The 20,509-nt window shown below is 36.6% G+C and overlaps 1 protein-coding gene across 1 annotated transcript; it reads right to left on the bottom strand.

The window, feature by feature from the left end:
- Window positions 1-253: 253 nt before the first annotated feature.
- Window positions 254-20,498, bottom strand: CIRSR (corepressor of RBPJ and splicing regulator). Its single transcript, XM_084209475.1, has 10 exons — window positions 20,358-20,498; window positions 19,530-19,624; window positions 18,926-18,999; window positions 17,696-17,709; window positions 17,547-17,602; window positions 17,178-17,226; window positions 16,886-17,003; window positions 4,952-5,058; window positions 3,439-3,524; window positions 254-1,781 (listed from the first exon to the last, which is right to left on the bottom strand). Exons 1-10 carry the CDS (start codon window positions 20,427-20,429, stop codon window positions 1,052-1,054), a joined length of 1,401 nt encoding a protein of 466 aa, XP_084065601.1. The 5' UTR covers window positions 20,430-20,498; the 3' UTR covers window positions 254-1,051.
- Window positions 20,499-20,509: the final 11 nt, after the last annotated feature.

Genomic DNA, 20,509 nt, shown 5'->3' on the forward strand with positions numbered 1-20,509 from the left:
AGTGGACTGGTAATAAAAGATAGTCCCATTTGTCCTGTGAGTGAGGAGGGTAAGAAAGTTGCTGGAATACTGAGCACAGTGACTGTTTCACGTGTCCACTAATGAATGTGCTTCTATCTGCCATCCTGAAAGAGCAGAGAAGCCTTTCCTTTGCAACAAAAACCTTGTGAAGTGTTGCCTTGTGCATTTGTACTGACTCAGAACTCTAAAGAAGTTGGCAATTATTACTGGTTTTAAAGAATAAGGTATTTTATTATGGAAATTCATCTTCATAACAACGTGTGCAGAAAATGACTGACAATCACTAAAAACACAAAAAGGTTAATGAAAACAAAAGGATGACTATTTACACTGACTTACTACCACAAACAACGAAATACCTGAAACAGTTGAGGCAGTAAATATTCCTTTCATGTCTTGAGAGATTATTGAACAATAACTTGACATTGTACTGACACATACCAACAGGGGTTCAAGATGTTTAGATAGCCCTGACCAAGCTGTACACTGCAGGAGGCCAAAAAATGTTGGCTATACACTTATGTGAACTATGTCTCTCTGTTGTTTTAACTCATGAAATTGATCTCTTACAGGGAACTTTAGGAAAAATGTTTTGGGATGAAAAAAACAAAACCCTCTATAAGACAATGCTTTGATATCTAAAGCAGAGATCTTATCCAGAACTATCTCAAATGCTTTCTCTGCTTCCCCTCGCAGTTGCATCTAAACAGAAATCAAGGATGAAACCAAGAGTATCACATAACGCTTTTAAATATTTTAAAATCCTAAAATCAGGTTTGTGAATTACTGCATGTATACAAGAGGTATTTGCCAATAAGCATATTCAGACAGTAAAAAAATACCTTAACGTTTATACCTAATTTACAAATATTCCAACACAATGGAATTGAACCATACATAAAGCTGCTGGCTTTATGCAGGAAATGCTAGTTCCAGAGGTTGGAAAATGAACAGCAGTATGTAACTGAGCCCTTGTTAAAAGGTATTCATCAAAACCCAGAGAAATTCTTGTTTGCACCTGCCCCCTATACTATCTATTTTTTTTCCTCTCTCTGCTTCTGCTTCTACTGCGTCTGCTCCTTTCTCTGTGTTCCACTTTACTGCACTTCTCCCCATAGCCTTCTCTACATTTTCCCCTCTCTCTGTGTACATCTGTGCTGGGGCTTCTGGTGTCCTTTTTCCTGTGCAGTTCTTCACCAGGGCTTTGACTTGGACTTCTTCTTATGTGCCTTTGCCTGGAACTGCTGTGATTTGAGCACGGGCTTCTCCTGCTCCCTTCATTCATGTTTTGGCTTCTACTATCCTTCTCCTTTCTTTCAGTGTCTCTCGTGTTCGTGCTATGGTATCTGCTTGTGGACTTTCTTTCCCCCTCACAGGAGTTCCATTTGTTGTTCTCTGCAGAACTATCTCGCTTTAAAAGCTTGTACTTCTCCTGGTCTTTGTCCTTGTTACCGTGACTACTGGAGAGATCTTCATAAAGTTTTTCCTTCCTCGTTTTTGCCTTTCCTTCTGAATCGCTGCTGCTGCTGCTAGCCTCTGAAAACTTGTCTTTTTTTCTTTTCTTAGACTCCATCTTCTTTTGTGCTGCTTTATCTCTGCTGTCAGTCTCGCTGTCACTGCTGCTTTCTGAAGTCTCACTGGAGGATGAGGAAGAGGATCTCTTCTTATGTTTCTTGTGTTTACTTTTGCTTTTTTTCTTTTGCTGCTTTTTCTTCTTTCTATCTTTCTTTTTCTTTTTCTTCTCTAGACGATCCAACTTTCTTTTGTTTTCAAAATAAAAGAGTGGCACAATCAGACATGTTAAGATATACTAGATTTCAAAGTCATTGTCTTTCAAAGTTCACTACTTCTGATGACCTACACAGTAAATACATTCATTTTTATATAAACACATTGAATTATTTTCCTTTTTCGCCAAAGTTTCATTTTAAACTTCTAACCTGCTTTACCTATAGGTATGTAATCCATAGCTGCTCCCTCAAAACAGGAATAATATTATTTTTTAATTGTTTAATTTTCAAAAAGATAAGTAAGAGATGTCAATCTAGGCCTTGTAACTAGGAATAAATACATTCAGTAGTGCTTTTTTCCCCCTTGTCAGGCTGCTCTGGAGACTTTAAAAAATCATTGCTGCTTTTGTTTATGCATTTTAAAAAGGTATTTTGAAAATGAAAAAAATGCAATTAGTATTCACTTTCTATTAATGATGAAAACTAAGACTAAAACATATGTCTTTGAGTTCTTTAGGCAAATAATACAGATATTTCCAGTAACCTCTTTTTTCATGACTAGAAACTTACATTTTCTATCTGTAAATATACAATACTCCATCATGCACATGCATACTATTTGACTACTTTCATGTAGTTTTTATTTTGCTTTCTGTATTTATGCTCAGAAAATCAGTGAGTGAATAGTGAAACTGCTTCCAGTGTATTAAAAAAATCCCTTCAGACTAATAAAGACTAAGGGACCCAAATATTTACTAAACTTAAACTTCTAAAATATAAAGGACTATAAAAATTTCAATGTGTTGAGCCGGCAGAAGTTCAAACAAAAATAACATTTTAAATTACTCTATCTACATACACATTCCTTACTTAAAAGGAACATAAAACATGTTGACTGTTTTCAGAGAATTATTACATATGTGAATAACATATGTACCTACCTACTACCTGCTTAGCCATTCACCTTTACCCCCTCCCCTTCCATTCCCCCCATATGTGACATCTTTTATCCTAAAAGCTTGTTTTAGCTGCATGCCTCTATGGGATCTACCTGCAGTAGTTAGTATTTTTGATTTTAAACATTTTGAGATTATTTCAGGATAACGTTGCAAATGAAGAGAGAAAAAACCCACTAGTCACCTGGCACACAACATCAGCTGGATAAAAACAAAGCATGGGAACCTCATTAACTCAAACCCACAGGGAGCAGTAAGCTGCAAGCCCTGACACAAGCACAGGGTGTAGCTGGGCCAACCTTGGGGGTACAGGGTCAGGTTCAGCTCAGCCACAGGGAGAAAAAAAAACTTTGTCAAGTTGTAAACCAGTGAACAAGAGCACAGAATTTTTTATCATAAGAGAAGATACTGTAAACAAGAGAGTGCAGAATAGTATTTTTAAATAGCAGCACAGCATCTCTAGTGAGCCAATTAGTATTTCAGTATCCCAGTTAAACTGGAAATGAGCCCCAGTCAAAGGCATCAAAATTAGATTAAAATAAAACAAGCTATAAAACAAGTTAAAACAATCATGCTACATAATGCTATTTGTGGTCAAGTGTATGTTAAACTAAGCTGATTTTCTTCTGTACTGATGCTCCTAAAAGGCACCAAAGAGTTACACTGGCAATCATGGATGTAAGTCAGAACTACTGGTGATACATATCCTCACCACTAAGTACCAGACCTACCTTAGAAGTTTCTGTTTTTGTTTGGTTGATAGTGATTTTAAAAATTCAACTTCTGGATCATCATCTCCTTCACTTGTAACAAACTCCTAGAAAAATGCAGTAAGACATTAGGTTCTTATGGATAAAAATAATATATTCATTCAGATTTCTGTTTTAAAAGCGGTGCCCCTATGTACCTTATTATCGCACAGACACAAATATATTTGTATTACTAAGCCAGCCTAAGACACTGGTTAGAACAGAATACCCACTACCAAATGAAAAACCCCGACATTCTCTCTCAGAGCTGAGTAGGTGTTATAATGTGGGGGCTATACAAGAGAAGTTATTACTAACACATGAAAAAATCACTGCTAGGGAAAGAAACATTTTTCAAATAGTTAATAAAAATGAGCTTATTTTGAAGCCCACGATTCCCCAGGATAAGTCACTCCATTGTTATCATGCTTGGATGAATAGTCAAGACACTAGTCCTGCTCGAACTCAGAGTAATTTAAGCAAATTACTTTTCTGTCTCGGTTTAGTCATTAGGAAAATGGGTAACACATCTAGTTCACTGTTGTGTTATTAGTCTTTAAATGTGCACAAAGTCTTCTAGCAATGCAAAATACTGTAATCATATAATCTACATACAGTAACACAATCAGCAAAGCAAAACTACTTTGAAGACCCTGAATTCCTCAAATTATGTGCATCTGGTACACCACAGTTCTCCACAGTGATGTTTTTAATTTTAGCCATACTCAGAAGACGAAAGAAGAAATAAAGATTAAAAAGCTCTTACAAAGAAACCCCAGCACACCTAACATAAAGCAAACATACTGATATCAATACGATTCATTTAACAGTGCCCATATGCTACATTTTTGGGGGTACATAGCTTTTTTTAAAGGCAAAGGTACATCTGTCTGTGGAGACAAAATGAACTGCTGATTTACTAAAGATTTCAAGACCAGCTTGTGGTCATCCCCTCTTTACTACTGGTTTGACTATACTGCCATACGAACAAAGGTTACTTCAAGGAGTGTATATTAATCTTTCATTTTACACTTATTCAGGCACCTCAATTAGTAATACACTTTGAGCAGTCTAAGTACATTTTCACTCCCAGAAAAAATAACTGGAACAATAGTGAATCAAGTTAAAAAAACCCTTCAGATATAGCATTCCTGGCAGTAATTATTTGTGCATACTGCCTCAAACGTCATCCAAAGGGTAGCACTGTATTACAAGTATGCAGCAGAAGCCCTAACCACCCCATTACAAAAAATTCAATTTCTAGTCACCCAGAAGAGGGATTTAATTTATTATATGTGGTTTAAAAAGAAGTAATTTATGATTCACCATTCTGTACGAAACAAAGCTGGAAAACTAAGTTTTCTGACATTTTTCTACTGGTATAGCTCTTCAGCTTTCCTATGGATATGCATATTTGAAAACATTAAGCAACAATTCACAAGCAATCACATTTAGATTTACAGACATTTTCAGCTTACTGGTAAAAAGATATTACCTGTGATGGATCATTTGCGGTCAAGTTTCTCCCCAGTACATTTTGTTTCAGTGCAAACCCACTGTTTCTCATCTCCGCTATTAGCTCCGAGGGGTGCATTGATGGCCCTGTTCACAAAAATCACAGTTTGAATGTATCATTTATATCTCTCTGCCTTTTTTGGACTCCACAGTAGGAATTCAGTTGAAGCTTTGTTAAGTAAAATCACAGCTAAATCAACTCAATAATCTTCTGCTGAGCAAATAATCAGATATGATTTTCTAAAACAGCAGTCTGAAGATTCAGAATGGAAAATAATTGCATTTTTCTTTAAGTACAAGGGGATTCTCTTATGTAACTTTGTCATGTTGAAAACAATATATTAAGTAAGTCTAGTAATATATTTTTATTATAGTATAAAAAACACCAGAGATCTAAATAAAGCATATTAAATAAGACTCAGGTACCTCCTCTCCTTTAAAACAATGAGATAATGCGCCTCTAATATGTCACTACTAACTCATTTTTCATAATGACACACATTTTTGAACTTCAATGTAAAAAGTAACATTAGAAGAATATATATGGAATATAAAAACACATGAAAAGTATCTGTGTCCTTACTTATTCTAGGGATTGCCAAATATATGTAGCCTCCAGACTCTTATCTCCTTAGAGATTTCTGGTTTTATTAGCTTAAAAAGCATGCTGTATTTTTCATTAGAGTAGGTGTTGGCATTAGGCACATGATTTTTTTCTTTGCAAGAATCTAACAAGGAGTAAAATATGTATTATGGATGTATTATGGATCATTCAGACTTGACTGCATAATTTACAAACCTTGTAACTCACTCTTATGCTTTAATTGAATCCCTGTGATCATCATAATGTTGTGTACTTGTCTGATTAGGTACTTTTTCTTCACCCTAAATATTCACTCTCTTGTGAGGTCACTTTCAGTAAATTTCCTTCCCAGTTCCTTCACTAACCTTACTGTCAATGAACTGTGTAAGGTAAATCTAAATTAAAAGGAATGTAAAAAAGGGCATGGAGCACATGTTCACTATTACTTCAGTAAACTACTGTAAATGATAAGATTAATTAGCCTTATGAAATGTACTGATTCTGCTTTGTGGTTAAGGACTTTCTTAGTTGTAAGACTGACAAAACTCAGAGATTTTAACTCAGAAAAGTACGGAAAACAAAGTGAGATTTTTGCTACAGAAAATAAATGGAAAGTAATATAGCACTTTCTCAAAAGAAGTAACCTTTTTCTTAGCTTTCCTGTATAATATATTACATTACAGAAACAAACAGGTCTACATGTAAAGCAGGAAGGAATAAAACAGAACTTTGGAAATGGTTTAAGGAGCTCCTGCATTAATGACATTCTTTTCACAATTGTGAGGGAAACAGTCATTTAGGTTCAGCCAAGCTTGTGAGGAGATGCAAGAATCTCCAAGAAGCTTTATTAAGTATGTTATTTTTACTATAACTAAGGGTTTTAGAAACACTAGGAAATGAGATTCAGAAAATAAACCAACCCCATAAATGGAAGCAGAGTCAAAACACAATCCTATTTCACAACTCTTGTGTATGGAGACCCCAGCCAGGCATGACATGGGCAGCTGTCCAGAGTGGTTGATTATGGAAGACACTTCCTTGCAGTGTGGCATCTTCACAGTATAAAAAACATTAACATTTTTGAGAGGATGAAACAGATGAACCTGCTTATACTTTTTTTTTAACAATGATGCCACTGAGCTTCTCAGAAATTCTGCTGCCCAATGACAGCAAGACATCTGTAGAGACCCAGTAGGGAGAAAACAATCTCTGATCTGGGAAGTGTAAAGAGACTGTTTTCTACCTGGTTACAAGTCCAGGCTGATAAGTTCAATTAAGACATCATATTTGACAATGGCTGCACAGCTTAACTGCAAACCTCTATTACTACCTACTTTCTTCAACACAACAAGAATCAAGAAAATGTTAATTCTCCTAATTAAGTTCCTCTGCTTGGACTCAGAGGAATCAAATGCTGGGTGACTTTCTTCTCCCATCCATACCTCAACAGACTGCTTTTGATTTATATTTTAATGATGTTGATAAGCAGACCTGATTTTCTTTGAAATATCAGTGAGAGGTTGAGGTCTCTCAGGATTCCTGGGCACAGCTATTTCATGTGACAGCATTGAGGTGTGTAACATGCTTTCTTTTGAGATGCTTTTCCACAGAGTTCTAAAAGATGCCTGAATCTGTGAGTAAACAATCACATTCTCATTTCCACATTATAAATATAATAGGGGATTTCTCCTGGCTAATGTAAATGGGAGAGACAAAGCCTGTAAAAGAAACCCTAAAAACTGAACCTCACTTAATAGAGTTTTGAAAAAAGCAACTTTTCCACAGTGTCCTTGGCTTCCCTATTAAGCAGTTAAAGCTTAAACCTTGATGCCAGCAGGTTGTCTGGTAACCCAAAGTGGTAAATCTTTTCAGCCTGCCTTTGGCTTATGACCACAGCTGTGTCTTCACCCTTCAAGACTGTCAGAGAAAGCAGTACTAGGTATACCTGGCAGCCCTATGCTCCAGCTGAGTCATTAACAGTAAAACAGATGGTAAGACTGAGATGAGAGGCTCTCAGTTGGCTAAAATCTTTGGCTATGATGATAGCTTATTATTTTTGAACAGCACCCATCAACTTGCAGACTCACTCCTACATCAGGCACAAAAATCCTTTACGTGTTATGAAAATCAAACTCCTCATATAGGCATTCCTTACAGACTTGTGAGACAGCCCGAGAAGAAGCTACCTCTGTGACCTCATGCAGGTGAAAACATCTGGAGATATAATACCATGAGCTGGCAAAAGTTTAGATACAGGAATCCTATAAAAATAGCTGATTGCTACAACTTCTGACAACTAGTCCTTCAGCATTCTTTTATCAGCAAACTAAAAATAAGTTCAAAGTTACAATGTTTCATCATCTGTTTTTTATTCTTCCTGAAACAAGTCAAATACAGTACCTTGCTATTTTTGAATATGACTGTTAAGGTTATTTTCTGAAATTTGCATTTTGGTAGGGAAAAAAAAAAGATCTTCAAAACTTTCTGCTTTAGAACTAATTCATAGTCTTGGAAAAACTTTTTGTCATATAGTGTAATTAACTACTTGTGAACGTGACATTTATTTTTATGCATTAAGACAACTGACAACTTCTTATATTTTCTGTAGTTACAAGTACTTAACATTATACAAGGGCTTACACAAAAAAGTCTCCATCCTTAAATAGTTATAGATTTTTAAAGGTTTTTTTTTTTTGCTATTGTAATTCTTAAGAAACAGTGTTGTCATGAAAAGAGGTTACAGTTTCTTCTTGCTTCTTACTTTCCACAGAAATTCCTGCTGCACTAATTCTCTCTGTTATCTTCTGTTCAAGATACTATTTAAGGATACAATTTAGATAGCTCAGCTGACTCAAAGAGCTGGGGTACAAAATCTAGAAACTCAAAACATGCAATAAGTGTGAAGATCTGAGTCTTCACAAAACACTACCCGAGTACAACCTTAGCTTGACAGCTTTTAGTGCATCTTTATAATACCTGTAAAATTACATTACAGAAGAGATATAACTAGTTTTTTTTCCTCAGATATATATGAGCATCAATTACACTGGATTGCAGAACAATAGGATTTCCATAACATGTTGTAAATTTGCTTTTTTAGAACAAGGAGCACTCCCAATTTCTCATCACACAACTGACAGTTCTGCTTCTATTAAGCCATCAGGAAGGGAATATAGTTCTGGATTTCAATTACTTAAGTGCCTGCCTTACAACAAGCTCTCCCACCCCACGTTCCTGCCCCACACCTGTCCCAGAAACCAGAGAAACCTATAGCTGCAATAAATTTTCTGTTCTGTCTGTATTTCTCTTGATACAAATGCAGAGTGCATGTAAGACTCTTGTTTTTAGAATGTTTTCTCTGGGAAGCATGGGCACCCTTAGGAGGGCAATGCCAGCTGTAACACACCATCTAGCAGGCTCCATTACAGCCCGCAAAGCACATTTTTTCTAATTATTCAAAATGAGGGAGCAGTATGCTAAAACACTTTGTCATGACTACTGTGATTAAATACCACATTTTCTGCAATAGCTTCAGTGGCAGTGAGGACAGACCATCAAGTTTTGTTTGCCAGTATCACCAAAAATAGCAGTTCTACTTCCACCTACCCATGATGCACAATCTTTCCAGTATTTGCCCAATTTACTGATAAAAGCTTTCACTACTGTCACCAGTGCAGATAAGCAAACTGAAGTATTCTTTACAATCAATCACATTTTAAATGGATTTTTATTGTGGAATATAAATGGAAAGCAAAGACATAAGAAAAAATAACACTGTAAACATTACTGCCATCTTTGGCAGGGGAAATGACAGTAAGCAGTTGTACTAACATCGTGGCTGCAGTTACAGAACTGTATGATATTTAATGTTGTATGTATGTTTTGTTTTGTATTCTATGTATTGCTACAAAATTAAATAGAGTACACTATTAAATAGAGTACACTATATAAAAGTGACTGGAAAATGGCAGAAAATACTGGAAAAAGTAGGTTCTTCATGGTGTCATTTTTAATTTCAACTATTTACCTTTATTTTAACTACTGCTCATTTTGCATATCATCAGTATTTAGAATACTACTTTTAGAACAAGATTTCTCCTTTTCTGAAAATGTGTTCTGGCATGGGATATCTTTTAGGTTACAAATGTGATAATTTTAATCTAAAAACATCACCATGGTAGCAAACTCCATGATACCATGCTTAAAACTTAATTCATGAACCAAGGACAAGATACTCTCAAGGCTTCTCTTTTATTGCTACACATTTTTTAGCAAAGTAGGCCTAAAGCATGTTGTCACCATCCTTTCTCCTAGGCAGCTTGGACCACGTGAGGCCATAACTCTTCCAAACTGAAATTTATTTATGGTTTTCTACACAACAGTGGTACTAAAACCATGCTTTGCTGTGGAAAAGTAGATAAATAAATACCCGCAGAGTACAAAAACAGCTCTCTTGAATTAACTAGGCTTTGGAAAACATTCTGAGGTGGGTTTCAGTCTAGCACACAACCACATGAAGGATAAATATACTCTGAATGCAGAATACTACCTTTTTTGGGTAGTAGCAAAGACATAACATATGATACAATGCTTTTTAGGTTTTGCTTTAAAAGACAAATTAACTTTAAAATTAGAATAGACAGTTTTGTCAATACATCCATACACTTTCTTGTTCTGTCCACTGAGATTTCTATGGCTTTTGTTAATATGGAAATTGAGCAAAAATGGAAAAAATTACAGACTGAGCTTAATCACACTCCATAGTCTGTGAACTTTTACTGAGGTTGTGATAGAGATGAGAGAGGCACTTATTTTATCTACAGGACAAAGAACTATAATCAAAATTATGTGATCATGACACACAGTAAGTTCATGCTGCCTCCACTAATTCAGAATCAATCATCTTTTACTGATAATTTTTTCATCTATTTGAGAGATGAGTGCATTCAGACCATATTTACACTTCAAAGCAACTGCTGCAGTTGGCATTGAGAGAAATCAATGACTAAAACCTCTGGCTTTTAATTAGCTCTTCTTCAGAGGGCCTGCAGTTTAACTGTATTTAACACTTTAGCACAGAATTTCGGTGTAATTTGCCATGCTTTTGTGATACGGTATTTCAGAGAAACCTCAGTTTCCTTTTTATTTTTTTTTGGAGTAGTAAAAGCCATTTAATATTATCAAACTGCCGTTGGAATCCATATTTATCACCTAAATGCTAAGCACAAGATTTCTAATAGAATCTGTATTTTATGCATTCACAACAAATACCAGTGCTTTTGAAACATAAATGGAGGATTATTCTAAAATGTGGCAGTTCTTAAACTATGTGAAGATTTAGTTAAGGATCCTACTGTTCACAATCAAAGGTCTCAGCTGCAGATCATAAAGGATGGTTTCACACACTGTACCTTTCTACAGATGACCATTTATATAAATATTCACAGTTAATATATTCAAATACCTTTTCTTGGTTATGACAAATTCAAAAGAACATTTTAAAAAATTCCTGCATTCCCAATACAATGCAGAGTCTTCTCTGTTGGGAAAAAAGGTACCGTATTTGTCACTGGGAAACTGCAGTGAGACGCAGACATAATGTAAGATAAACATAGATTTCATTTTTTGCTGTCTCCCCGTGACTGGTAATTTCAATGATTACTCTGGAAAGGTTTTCACCTAAAAGCTTAAGATCAGTGGAACACACTAAGTCATAGACAGATGGAAACAATACCCACAGTTAGTTTAGGGGCACTCAGGAGATGAAAAGAGGGGTGCAAACCCCAGAACTGGGTAATGAGCCTTTGGAAGGCTGCACCTGCACAGCTATACCCAAAGTGGCTTTATCTTGGTAGACCATGAGACACTAGATACACATACACATTGCTCCATTAGAATTTTACCTTTATTTGCCTGAATTTTCCAGAGCGTGCTAAGCACTTTACAGTACTTTATCCTTAGTAATTCCATGGCATGGCTCACATATAGAGCCAGTCAGCTGTCAAAAATGCTAAGGAGTCCACAGCAGAGGAGGATGCCCCGCACTCTCCAGGCTTAGCTTTCATAGGCCAAGAGTGCAAGAACATCTTTTAACCTTACCATCACACTTCTAACTATGCTGTTCTTACAATTTGAGACACCAGCCTCACTTCCTAAGATAGTATACCTTTCTTCATAAGAAAGGAACAGATACTGGGTTATTTGTTCTAAAAACCATATAATAAAAGTTGTAAGCATTCAAGCTTTCATAGCTTTTCAGTAATTCCTCCCCCCATCTGCCCAAACCATCACTGAACAGGATAGACTGTTTGCAAGAAAGAAGGGAAAGGAAAAAAAATATTCAGTTTGTCTTAACTTCACCTGACCAAGAAAGTTACAGGCAATTTTGAAATGAGATAACAATATTATTTCAAAGACTTTGCAGAGGACACCTAATGATCTCTGTTCCAATCAAGTTAATGGCTTTTCAGGATTCACGAAAAACCTCACAAACCCCAACAGATGCTCCTGGTTAATGAAAAGAAAGGATTGTAAAAACAGGCAAACTTTGAGATCCTAGTGAGCTGGTTTTTTTTACTGGTATGCATTCTGCATTTTCTATATGCATATATACACAGTGGCACGTAAACTCAGAAGCACAACCGATACTTTCATCTGGAGTGAACTTTGAAAGTTAGGATTTTATCAGTAAAACACTCTGTAAATCAGTTTAGCCCAAAGAAGAATTTTGATTGCCTAATTTACCTTTGTAAAGGAGAAGCAAATCTTCTAAGTTGGTCTCTGTAAGCCTCACAGCTGGAACATTCAAACACTACTTTGCAGTTTTCAGTGATCAAAGTTACTTTATATCTAAAACTAAGAATTTCATAATAGAAATAATGCAACACCAGGGGGTGCAGTTATCATGCAATAATTACACTCCTGGGAGATTACAGACAAGGCTGTACCCCAGGGGTGTGATTATCCCATGATAACCACATCCACTGAAATTGCCTTATTGAAAAAATAATCTCTAGTCACTGGTGAGATATTATTCAATAGGTGCTTTTTAATGGTAAGGTTATTATTTTTTCTTGTATGAATTACCAGCTAGATTAGTAAAATGGTCTCAGAAGCAAAATAACCAAGCCACCATGCCTAAGTTAGGGTACTGACTGTACCTATTTTTGTTTGCTGAAGCACTGCAATGTATGTCAGATCTTGAAAGACAGAAGACAGCTCTGTGCCACAGACAGCCTGTGCCCTGCAGCGGTTTCACTGGAGGAAATGAAGGCTGTGACTGGTCTTTGCACACAAAATATTCAACACCAAATCCGACACAGCAATTGCCAACCAGTTTTATGTGTCAAGAGGAACATTACAATGTAGTCTTCACATCACATTAAAAGACAGCTATTCTTCTGCTGAAATGACAGAATCACAGCTTTTAAGATTTATGGGAGAGAAAAAGCCTATATTGGACATGATGTGGGGAGAAAACAAATCTCTGTTAATAATTCTTCTTTTTCCCTATGGAGAAACAGAGCAGGAACTTTAGCTAAGTCAACTAAATCAGACAAGAGTTTCACTTACTTGCAGTCAAATGTTTCCTCTGATGCTGAAAAAAATAGAGTCCAAACAAGACATTTTGTTTCACTCTTTCTGAAGCAGGAACAAATTAGAACAAAACAAAAACTGAACCTGCTACAAATCTTTGACAGGGAAGCCCGACCATTTTTTAAAACCTACTTCTGCAGAAATTAGTGATGCCAGTGTCCTTAGCACACCAGATTCAGAACCATGATGCCCAATGTTCCCACAGCCTGACTGGGCAGAGATTCATCACCAGCCAGGATGCTCAGCAGCACACGGACCAGAGCTTTCCAGCACTGTGCTGAAGCATGGTGTGCTCTAGCAAGGGAGAGTATTTGCAAAGTTGGAAGAATTCTAACCTAAATTTAGTGAGGGTAACTACCACGCACTGCCAAAAAAATTATTCCACTCAATTTGCATGAAAAGAATGTAAGATTGACTTCTATTAGGATGAAAAGATTATAAATCAGAAGAAATAAAGCACTACCAAGAAAGTAACTTCATAGAGCTGTTTCCAAAGAACATTAAAAAATCCAAAGATTTGCTCTTTAAAAAATGTTTATTTATTTAGAACTTAAATTTGGTCCTTTCAATACAATTAATTTAATAAGCTAATTGGAATTCTTGTACATTGACTACTGCACTAAAATTTTCCTCGTTATACCTGTATTTCTTAGCTGTACCCTTTCATTTATGGGGCAATATTTATATTTCAATTTCCTGAAACACCAGCTGGAAAGAAGTTTACCACTACTTCTTAAATATGACAATACTTCCTAACCTTTGAAAGTACTACATGCTCTAATAATTTAGCCAAACATTTTTCAACTTTTTGAGAGTTCATTGCAAATGTATATTTACACACTGAGTTATTATAAAGCCCAGTCAAATAAATTTAGCACACATCCCAGACCTGCTGTATACTACCAGTAATCACTGCCTATCCTTGAAATCCCTATCCATTGCTCTGTTCAGAGACATGTGTTTTAACCTCTATACTTTAGAAATGAACAAACAGCTTCAGAAAAATTGAATGAACTATACCTGACCTTAGGAGCCAAGTAGTTTTGCACTTTTTTTTTCCTGTTGCTGACAACCAAAAAAATGAAAACTGTGGACTATTTCCATGTTTTTTTACCAGCTTTCTAAGCATGAGGAGACACTTCTGATACATGGAGGAGAGGGTGCTTGGGAAGCAATTTATGTGCAATTCAACTTAAGTGCAAAGAATTTTTTTGAATCATCAGTTCACGAAACACAGAACAGTTTCATAAAAGGATGATCTCATGAAAGGTCTCTGTCCCTTCCAAAGTAAGTTTCTTTCTGGAGTTCTAGCCAGTCTAAAGAACAGTGTGGCAATGGACATTTTTGCAGTACTACAAAGCAATAAAAAATAATCAGGAATTTAGTCTAAAAGCTGCTTAGGAGTTGCATGCAATTACTGATAAAGAGAAGCAGGAAGAAACAGAGCTTGAGGAGGTGTATTGCACAGAGCAAGAGAAGAAGGTTCTTGGAGGTGGAAACAGATGCAGTACAGCCAACTGTGGATCTGCAGCACTGTAACAACTGGGCAGAACTCTCAGCAATGCAAAGTAATTGCTCCCATCCCAGCCAACACAGCACTACTGTCAACAACAGGGTTTCAATAACAACAAAAAACCTCATACTTTTTAAAAAAATATGCGGCATACACTTTATCATACCACGTGGATGAATTATGAGTCTTAAGAGAAGCGGTGGATTCAAGAATTTGTGGTGTCACTTAACTGTACTGCTTCATTTACACACATTTCCAGAAGTCATCAAAGGAGTGTAACTTAACTTGTTATTAAATCAGATGAAGTTTTAGAAAAGTTGATGAAAGGTTTGTATTCCTGAGGCTAGAAAAAGCAGACAACCTTTTATTTCATGTTGTAATTAATATTACCACTTTCTCTAAGCCTTGTATTTGCTATTAAATCAAGAACTTTAAGCTTTACCTACAGTGTTCTTACACAGTTTCCCTGCAAGTAAGAGAAAGTAGCAATATCATTACAGCTGACTATTCAAATTCAAGAACAGTGTCTTACAAATTATATATACAAATCCTGATCTGTCGCCCACCCCTACTCCCTAAAAATCCTTGAGTCTAAGCTCAGCATAGCACACTGTCTTCTAAGTTCCAAAGTTGAAAATGAGACGGCACTGGCACAGTCTGAGAACATCTAAATACTTTTACACCACTTTCCTTCATGCAAAATTCATTATATATGCTAAATGATCTCTTTAGGCTTAGAAAGATGGTTTGAAAAGCCATCTGGGGGACATCTCTTCAAGTGGGAAACACCCACGGCAGTCAAACGTTGCCTACACCTATACAGATAGTTCAGAAAGGTTTGAAACAAGCAGTTATTCTTCTACTAAAACTGCAGAGTGTCTGTATGACACTGTAACAAATAATAAGGAATGCATATTCAGGTTTGTGCAAGCACGAACAAATAATTTCTGCTTTTTCAACCAAACACCCCTAAAACTGACCCACATCATTTGAACTGAGCTGTGGACAGTGAGTTCTGTAGCACAAAAGCATCTCTGACATGCAAGAGCTACACAATATAATTCTACCACCAACAAATGCTCTAAGCACAATTTTTTTTCTAAGATAAGAATAATGCAAGAACGTGGTTTAACTTTATAACCAACTGAACAGAAAGGCTGAGCAAGTTAACTACAGGATGAGCAATACAATGGCATAATCATCAGACAATGCCTAAAAAGACAGGAGAGTAAGAGGCACCATTTCCTTTAATTCAACTCTTCTAGGCTTCATCCCAAAGAAACTATGTATCCATGTGACCTAGTTCTGCAAAACAAGATTGTTGGTAGCCTAAATGCAAAAGAAAACTAGGAGCTGCTACATAAAATAGGTAATCTGAAGGAAGACAGAAGAAAGCAGAAACCATGGAGCGTGCGCAACTCGATGCAATGGTATCCCTGCAAAATCCAAGACACAACACAAGACTTTAAAGCACAGTACAGCAAGGCTGAAACTCATCCACACTACCTGATGTTTCTTTAACGTGCCCCAATTTTAAGAAACTTAAAAGCTTTACAACTTGGGTCAACTCACAGAAAAAAACGTACTCTAGGAAAAAAAAAATATTCAATTTGAATGTTTATACTCACTTATTCAAACATAATCTAGCACTAACTGCTGTGTAGCTTCAATTAACAGGAGAGCTAATAGAAGAAAAAAAATATATACTTTGAGAAGCAAAAAGAAGTCAAATGAAGGGAAACCAGACATTTGGAAATCTAGGTTTCAATTGCTTATCCAGTTACAAAATTACATATTTAAAAAAAGCCCACAAACCTCTCCTTTTTGACCAAGAGATTAACAAAGATATAATGATATATTACATCTTATCTAAGCAGTTTGCTTAAATCTGAACTGGGACAGTCTTTGACAATCCATTCATTTTTTTGGTGACACAAATTTTGTCATTCTGGTCTAAAGTCTCATTGCAGCTTCTCAGTTTTAGGCACAGATAGGATCAAAGCAACACAGAATCTTTTTTAAATGAGTTATTAATTAGAAGATTAGGTCCCTGCAATATGAAATAACTAACTCAAACTTGTGGATCCTACAATTGGAATTCACTGTTTTCCACATTTCATCAACTCTCTGAAATATGATAAACTTAAACCTTCTAAAATTAAACATGATAAGCTCCCCCCATATATGTCTAACCAGAACTTTAAAAACCATTCACTGCCTACCTGAACCATCACTGGAGACTGAACTGGCATTGATTCCAGAAAGGCCAAATAAGGGACATTCCCGATCAGTGTTTATATGCCCCCACTTGTGGCATTTAATGCATCTCACATTCCGCACCTAAAGGCAACAAAGCCAATTGACACCATTTAGTCACCAAGGGGCACAAGAGAAGCCTTTAAACCCACTGAAAAAGAGATTATAAAATCAAGGGAGTCCATGTGAAAGTTCTGCAGTCAGACAAGGTTTGAAACACACCCCAGAGATCCACAGAGCTAAATGTATGTAACTTGCCTGGATACCAAAGGGCTGATCTCTGATATTCATATCATCCTTCGCGTATCTGTACACAAACACAAGAGAAAACAAATACTCCATTCACCACTGTTTTTTAAAAGACATTATATACAAACTACCTCTTGTTGATAAGTATGCACCCATTTCAGAGGTATAATTCCTGCAGACGTTGTTTTTAATGCGTTTTCAAATGTGGATGTAAAAATCAAATGAAAATAAAGCTAAGCAAGGATGTAGTTCCAGGTTAACGGGTTTTCCTAATTAAGTGTCAGGACGTGACAAGATCACACAAGTGACCTGCTCAAAATAAAACAGGGGAAAAAGGGGACAAAAAGAGAAGTGTATGAAAAAGTCCAGATATCTTACTTTTCTCGAGGAGCAACTTTTTGCCATTCAAATTTGTATTCAGTCTCTCCTTCTTGCTATAAAACAGAAAACATTGCAAGTTTGAAGCTTTTCAGAGTACATTTTAAGCAAGCAAGAAGAAAACATAAAGAAATAATGTAATTAAATACCTCTTTTGCTTCCTCTTTGAATTTTCAGAAAGCATGCAAAGAAAATAAATGATGCATTAATTATATATGTAAAATCCAGATGGTGTTCCCCCCCAAAGTAAAGAAAAAACATTTTATGGTTTATACTAATCAATAGTACAAATACTCAGGAAGTAGCTTTATATAGAGTGCACTTACAAATAACCAGCCTCTAGTATACAGCTTTAAATTCCTGTAAATCCAGAATCACCTTCTAAAATTATTCTGATTTGTTACACAAATAAAAACTTCAGTTTTTGCAAGAGTAGCAACAATACTTACTTTTAAGATATTAAAAAGTAAGTTTAGCAATAATTGCTATTTTGAAATTGCATTTCCTCTAAGCTTAAGAGATTACTATCAGAGGTTCTAAAGTTAAATAATTGCAAAACTTGGTCTACAAGAATGAGTCCATCCAAGCATTTCCAAGTGATTTCATGCAAATAGGAAAGATGCATTTTAAAGGAAACATGTTTTCTCTTAGATGAAATACATTTTCTTAGTTCTTTATTTACATTCGGATCTTGCTAAAATTAAGTGATTGATATGAGTGTCCACCAGGTATTTAGAAACTTCCATTTATAACACTACTTAACAGTCATAGACTCACCAGACACAGGTCAGGCAGCACTTTTGAGTACTGAATTTCAGCATTTATTATTTTTGTAACTTCTGATAAGTAATTTTTTGCTCTGGTATTTCCCATGTTTGATAAGCATCAAGCTGAATTATGGGTGTAACTTTTAAACAAAAGCAACCTGCTATTTCTGTAAAAGAGAGCAGGCCAAAATACAGGTTTGTCTTGTCTGAGTCATTGCCCTGGTAAGGTCTAGTCCCCCTCATCCAAGGGCTTTATAACTGGCTAAAGAAGCATCCTTGGTTGAGGACAGAATTTATGCTGTTGCCTGGAAAGATAAATATCTGGTCTTCCCTTCACACTGAACTGCTGCTTAAAAAACCCCCAAGCATTCTTTTTGAAAGAAATTAAAGCTTTGTGAGATCAAAATTATTACATACTGTGTATATATATCTACGTATTTATCTATCTATATATACCTATGAACATTCTCACAGAAATAATTAAAAAATCACACCTCTTATCATTATCCCACCACGAACATGTTATTTTAAAATGAAATACATTGTGTTTGTTTCTTCAGAAGGTTTTTAGCTTTGCAGTACTATCTGCCCACAATGAGGAAACTGGAATACCTTTCTTTGCTCCAGGTGGTGCCTCATACATGAAATTAAGACCATTCTTCACACGCTCATCACCCATAAGCAACCTAAATAAAAAGGGCAGTTTGGGATGTTACACACAAAACAGTCACATTGGTAACACTCACAAAAAACCCCAAAGAACAGTATGAAATTGCTGTGATAACTAGCATTTTTTCATTTGTTAATGTGAGTAATAAAATCTGAGTATCAAAAAACCTGAGAGACCAGTCAATGACTTTGCATGATCCATTGTGTACAAAAATCACACAATTCAATCTCAACTGAAAACCAGTATGTTCAGAGTTACAAAAAACAGATTTCTCTGTGATACAAATGTATAAATGTATAATTATACAAGGTTACTTACTGTTCTGTGAAACGTAGCATATTTTGAAATTAATCAGAAGACAGGCACAAACCACTAAAGAAGTTCTTGTGACTTCTGCTTAATCAGACATCACTTAATGAAACACTGCCCTCTCCTACTACTAAAGTCAATGGAGACAGTACTTCAAATTGCTCACAGCAATATCACCTTCACTACCGTGAAAACAAGACAGGAAGAAGAAGGGAGCAATTTTAAGCCAATTCTCACCTATTATCATAGGATTCCTGTTCTTTCAGATACTGTTGCATTAATTCTTCTTGTTTCTTCTTATCATATGAGATTTTCTGTTCTGCCATCCATACCTAGTTAAAATAATTAAGCTTCCGTTTAAATACAAAAACTATTACAAATTATATGAGTGTATAAATAACTGGTTTACCCAATTGAAAACGCTTAACAAGGGATGATCGTGATTCTAATCGCATAAAATACATTATTTTCATCCAGTATTTTAACAAATGAACTTCCCACAGCAGTAACTTTGAGAAACTTCAAGTTCTAACTTGAATGAAGTTAGAAAGGTCTAACTTTCACACACTTATACACTGAAAAGTCAGGAGAAAGTCTGGTAGCTCAAAGGGGAAAGCAGGCTCAGAGAACACCCAGTGGGTGCCCCTGTTTTCCCTGTAGCCACCCTTGCTCGGCGAAGCCTCGGCAGACCGCAAGCCCCAGGTCCCCTCGGGGGTTCCTGGCATGGGCCACGGTTCTGGAGAGGGCACCTGCAGCCAGCTCAGGCAGGTATGAGATACTGGGAAAGCACGGGCACATCGTCACAGCTGGGGGTTTCCTGGACGGGGTACAGCGCCTATTTGTTTTGAGAATCAGGTGCTGAAAAGCCTGAGCCAGGAAAGTGCGACAGTCACACACACCTGGGAACAAGAAAATCCGAAGCTCCAAGTATTTCTTAACTATTTCCCTGCCTCCTCCTTCCTCCGTGCCCCAGTCCCGGAGCCACCCAGGAAGGTGAGGAACACTACTCGGGCCGCTGAGGTACCGGCAACCCGTCCCCGCCGGGGCACCCCCGGCCGCCCTCACCTTCTTGATGTTGGACTTGGAGGCGGGGTGAAAATCCTTCTTGCACATGAAGTTGGCGAACGACTTCCCCATGGCGGCGGCGGAGCGGGAGCCGCGGGCCCCCGCACGGACAGGCACAGGGACAGGGAGAGGGACAGCAGCGCTCCGGGGCG

Source organism: Fringilla coelebs (genome assembly GCF_963513975.1).
Source record: "Fringilla coelebs genome assembly, chromosome: 7".
NCBI classification, from domain to species: domain Eukaryota; kingdom Metazoa; phylum Chordata; class Aves; order Passeriformes; family Fringillidae; genus Fringilla; species Fringilla coelebs.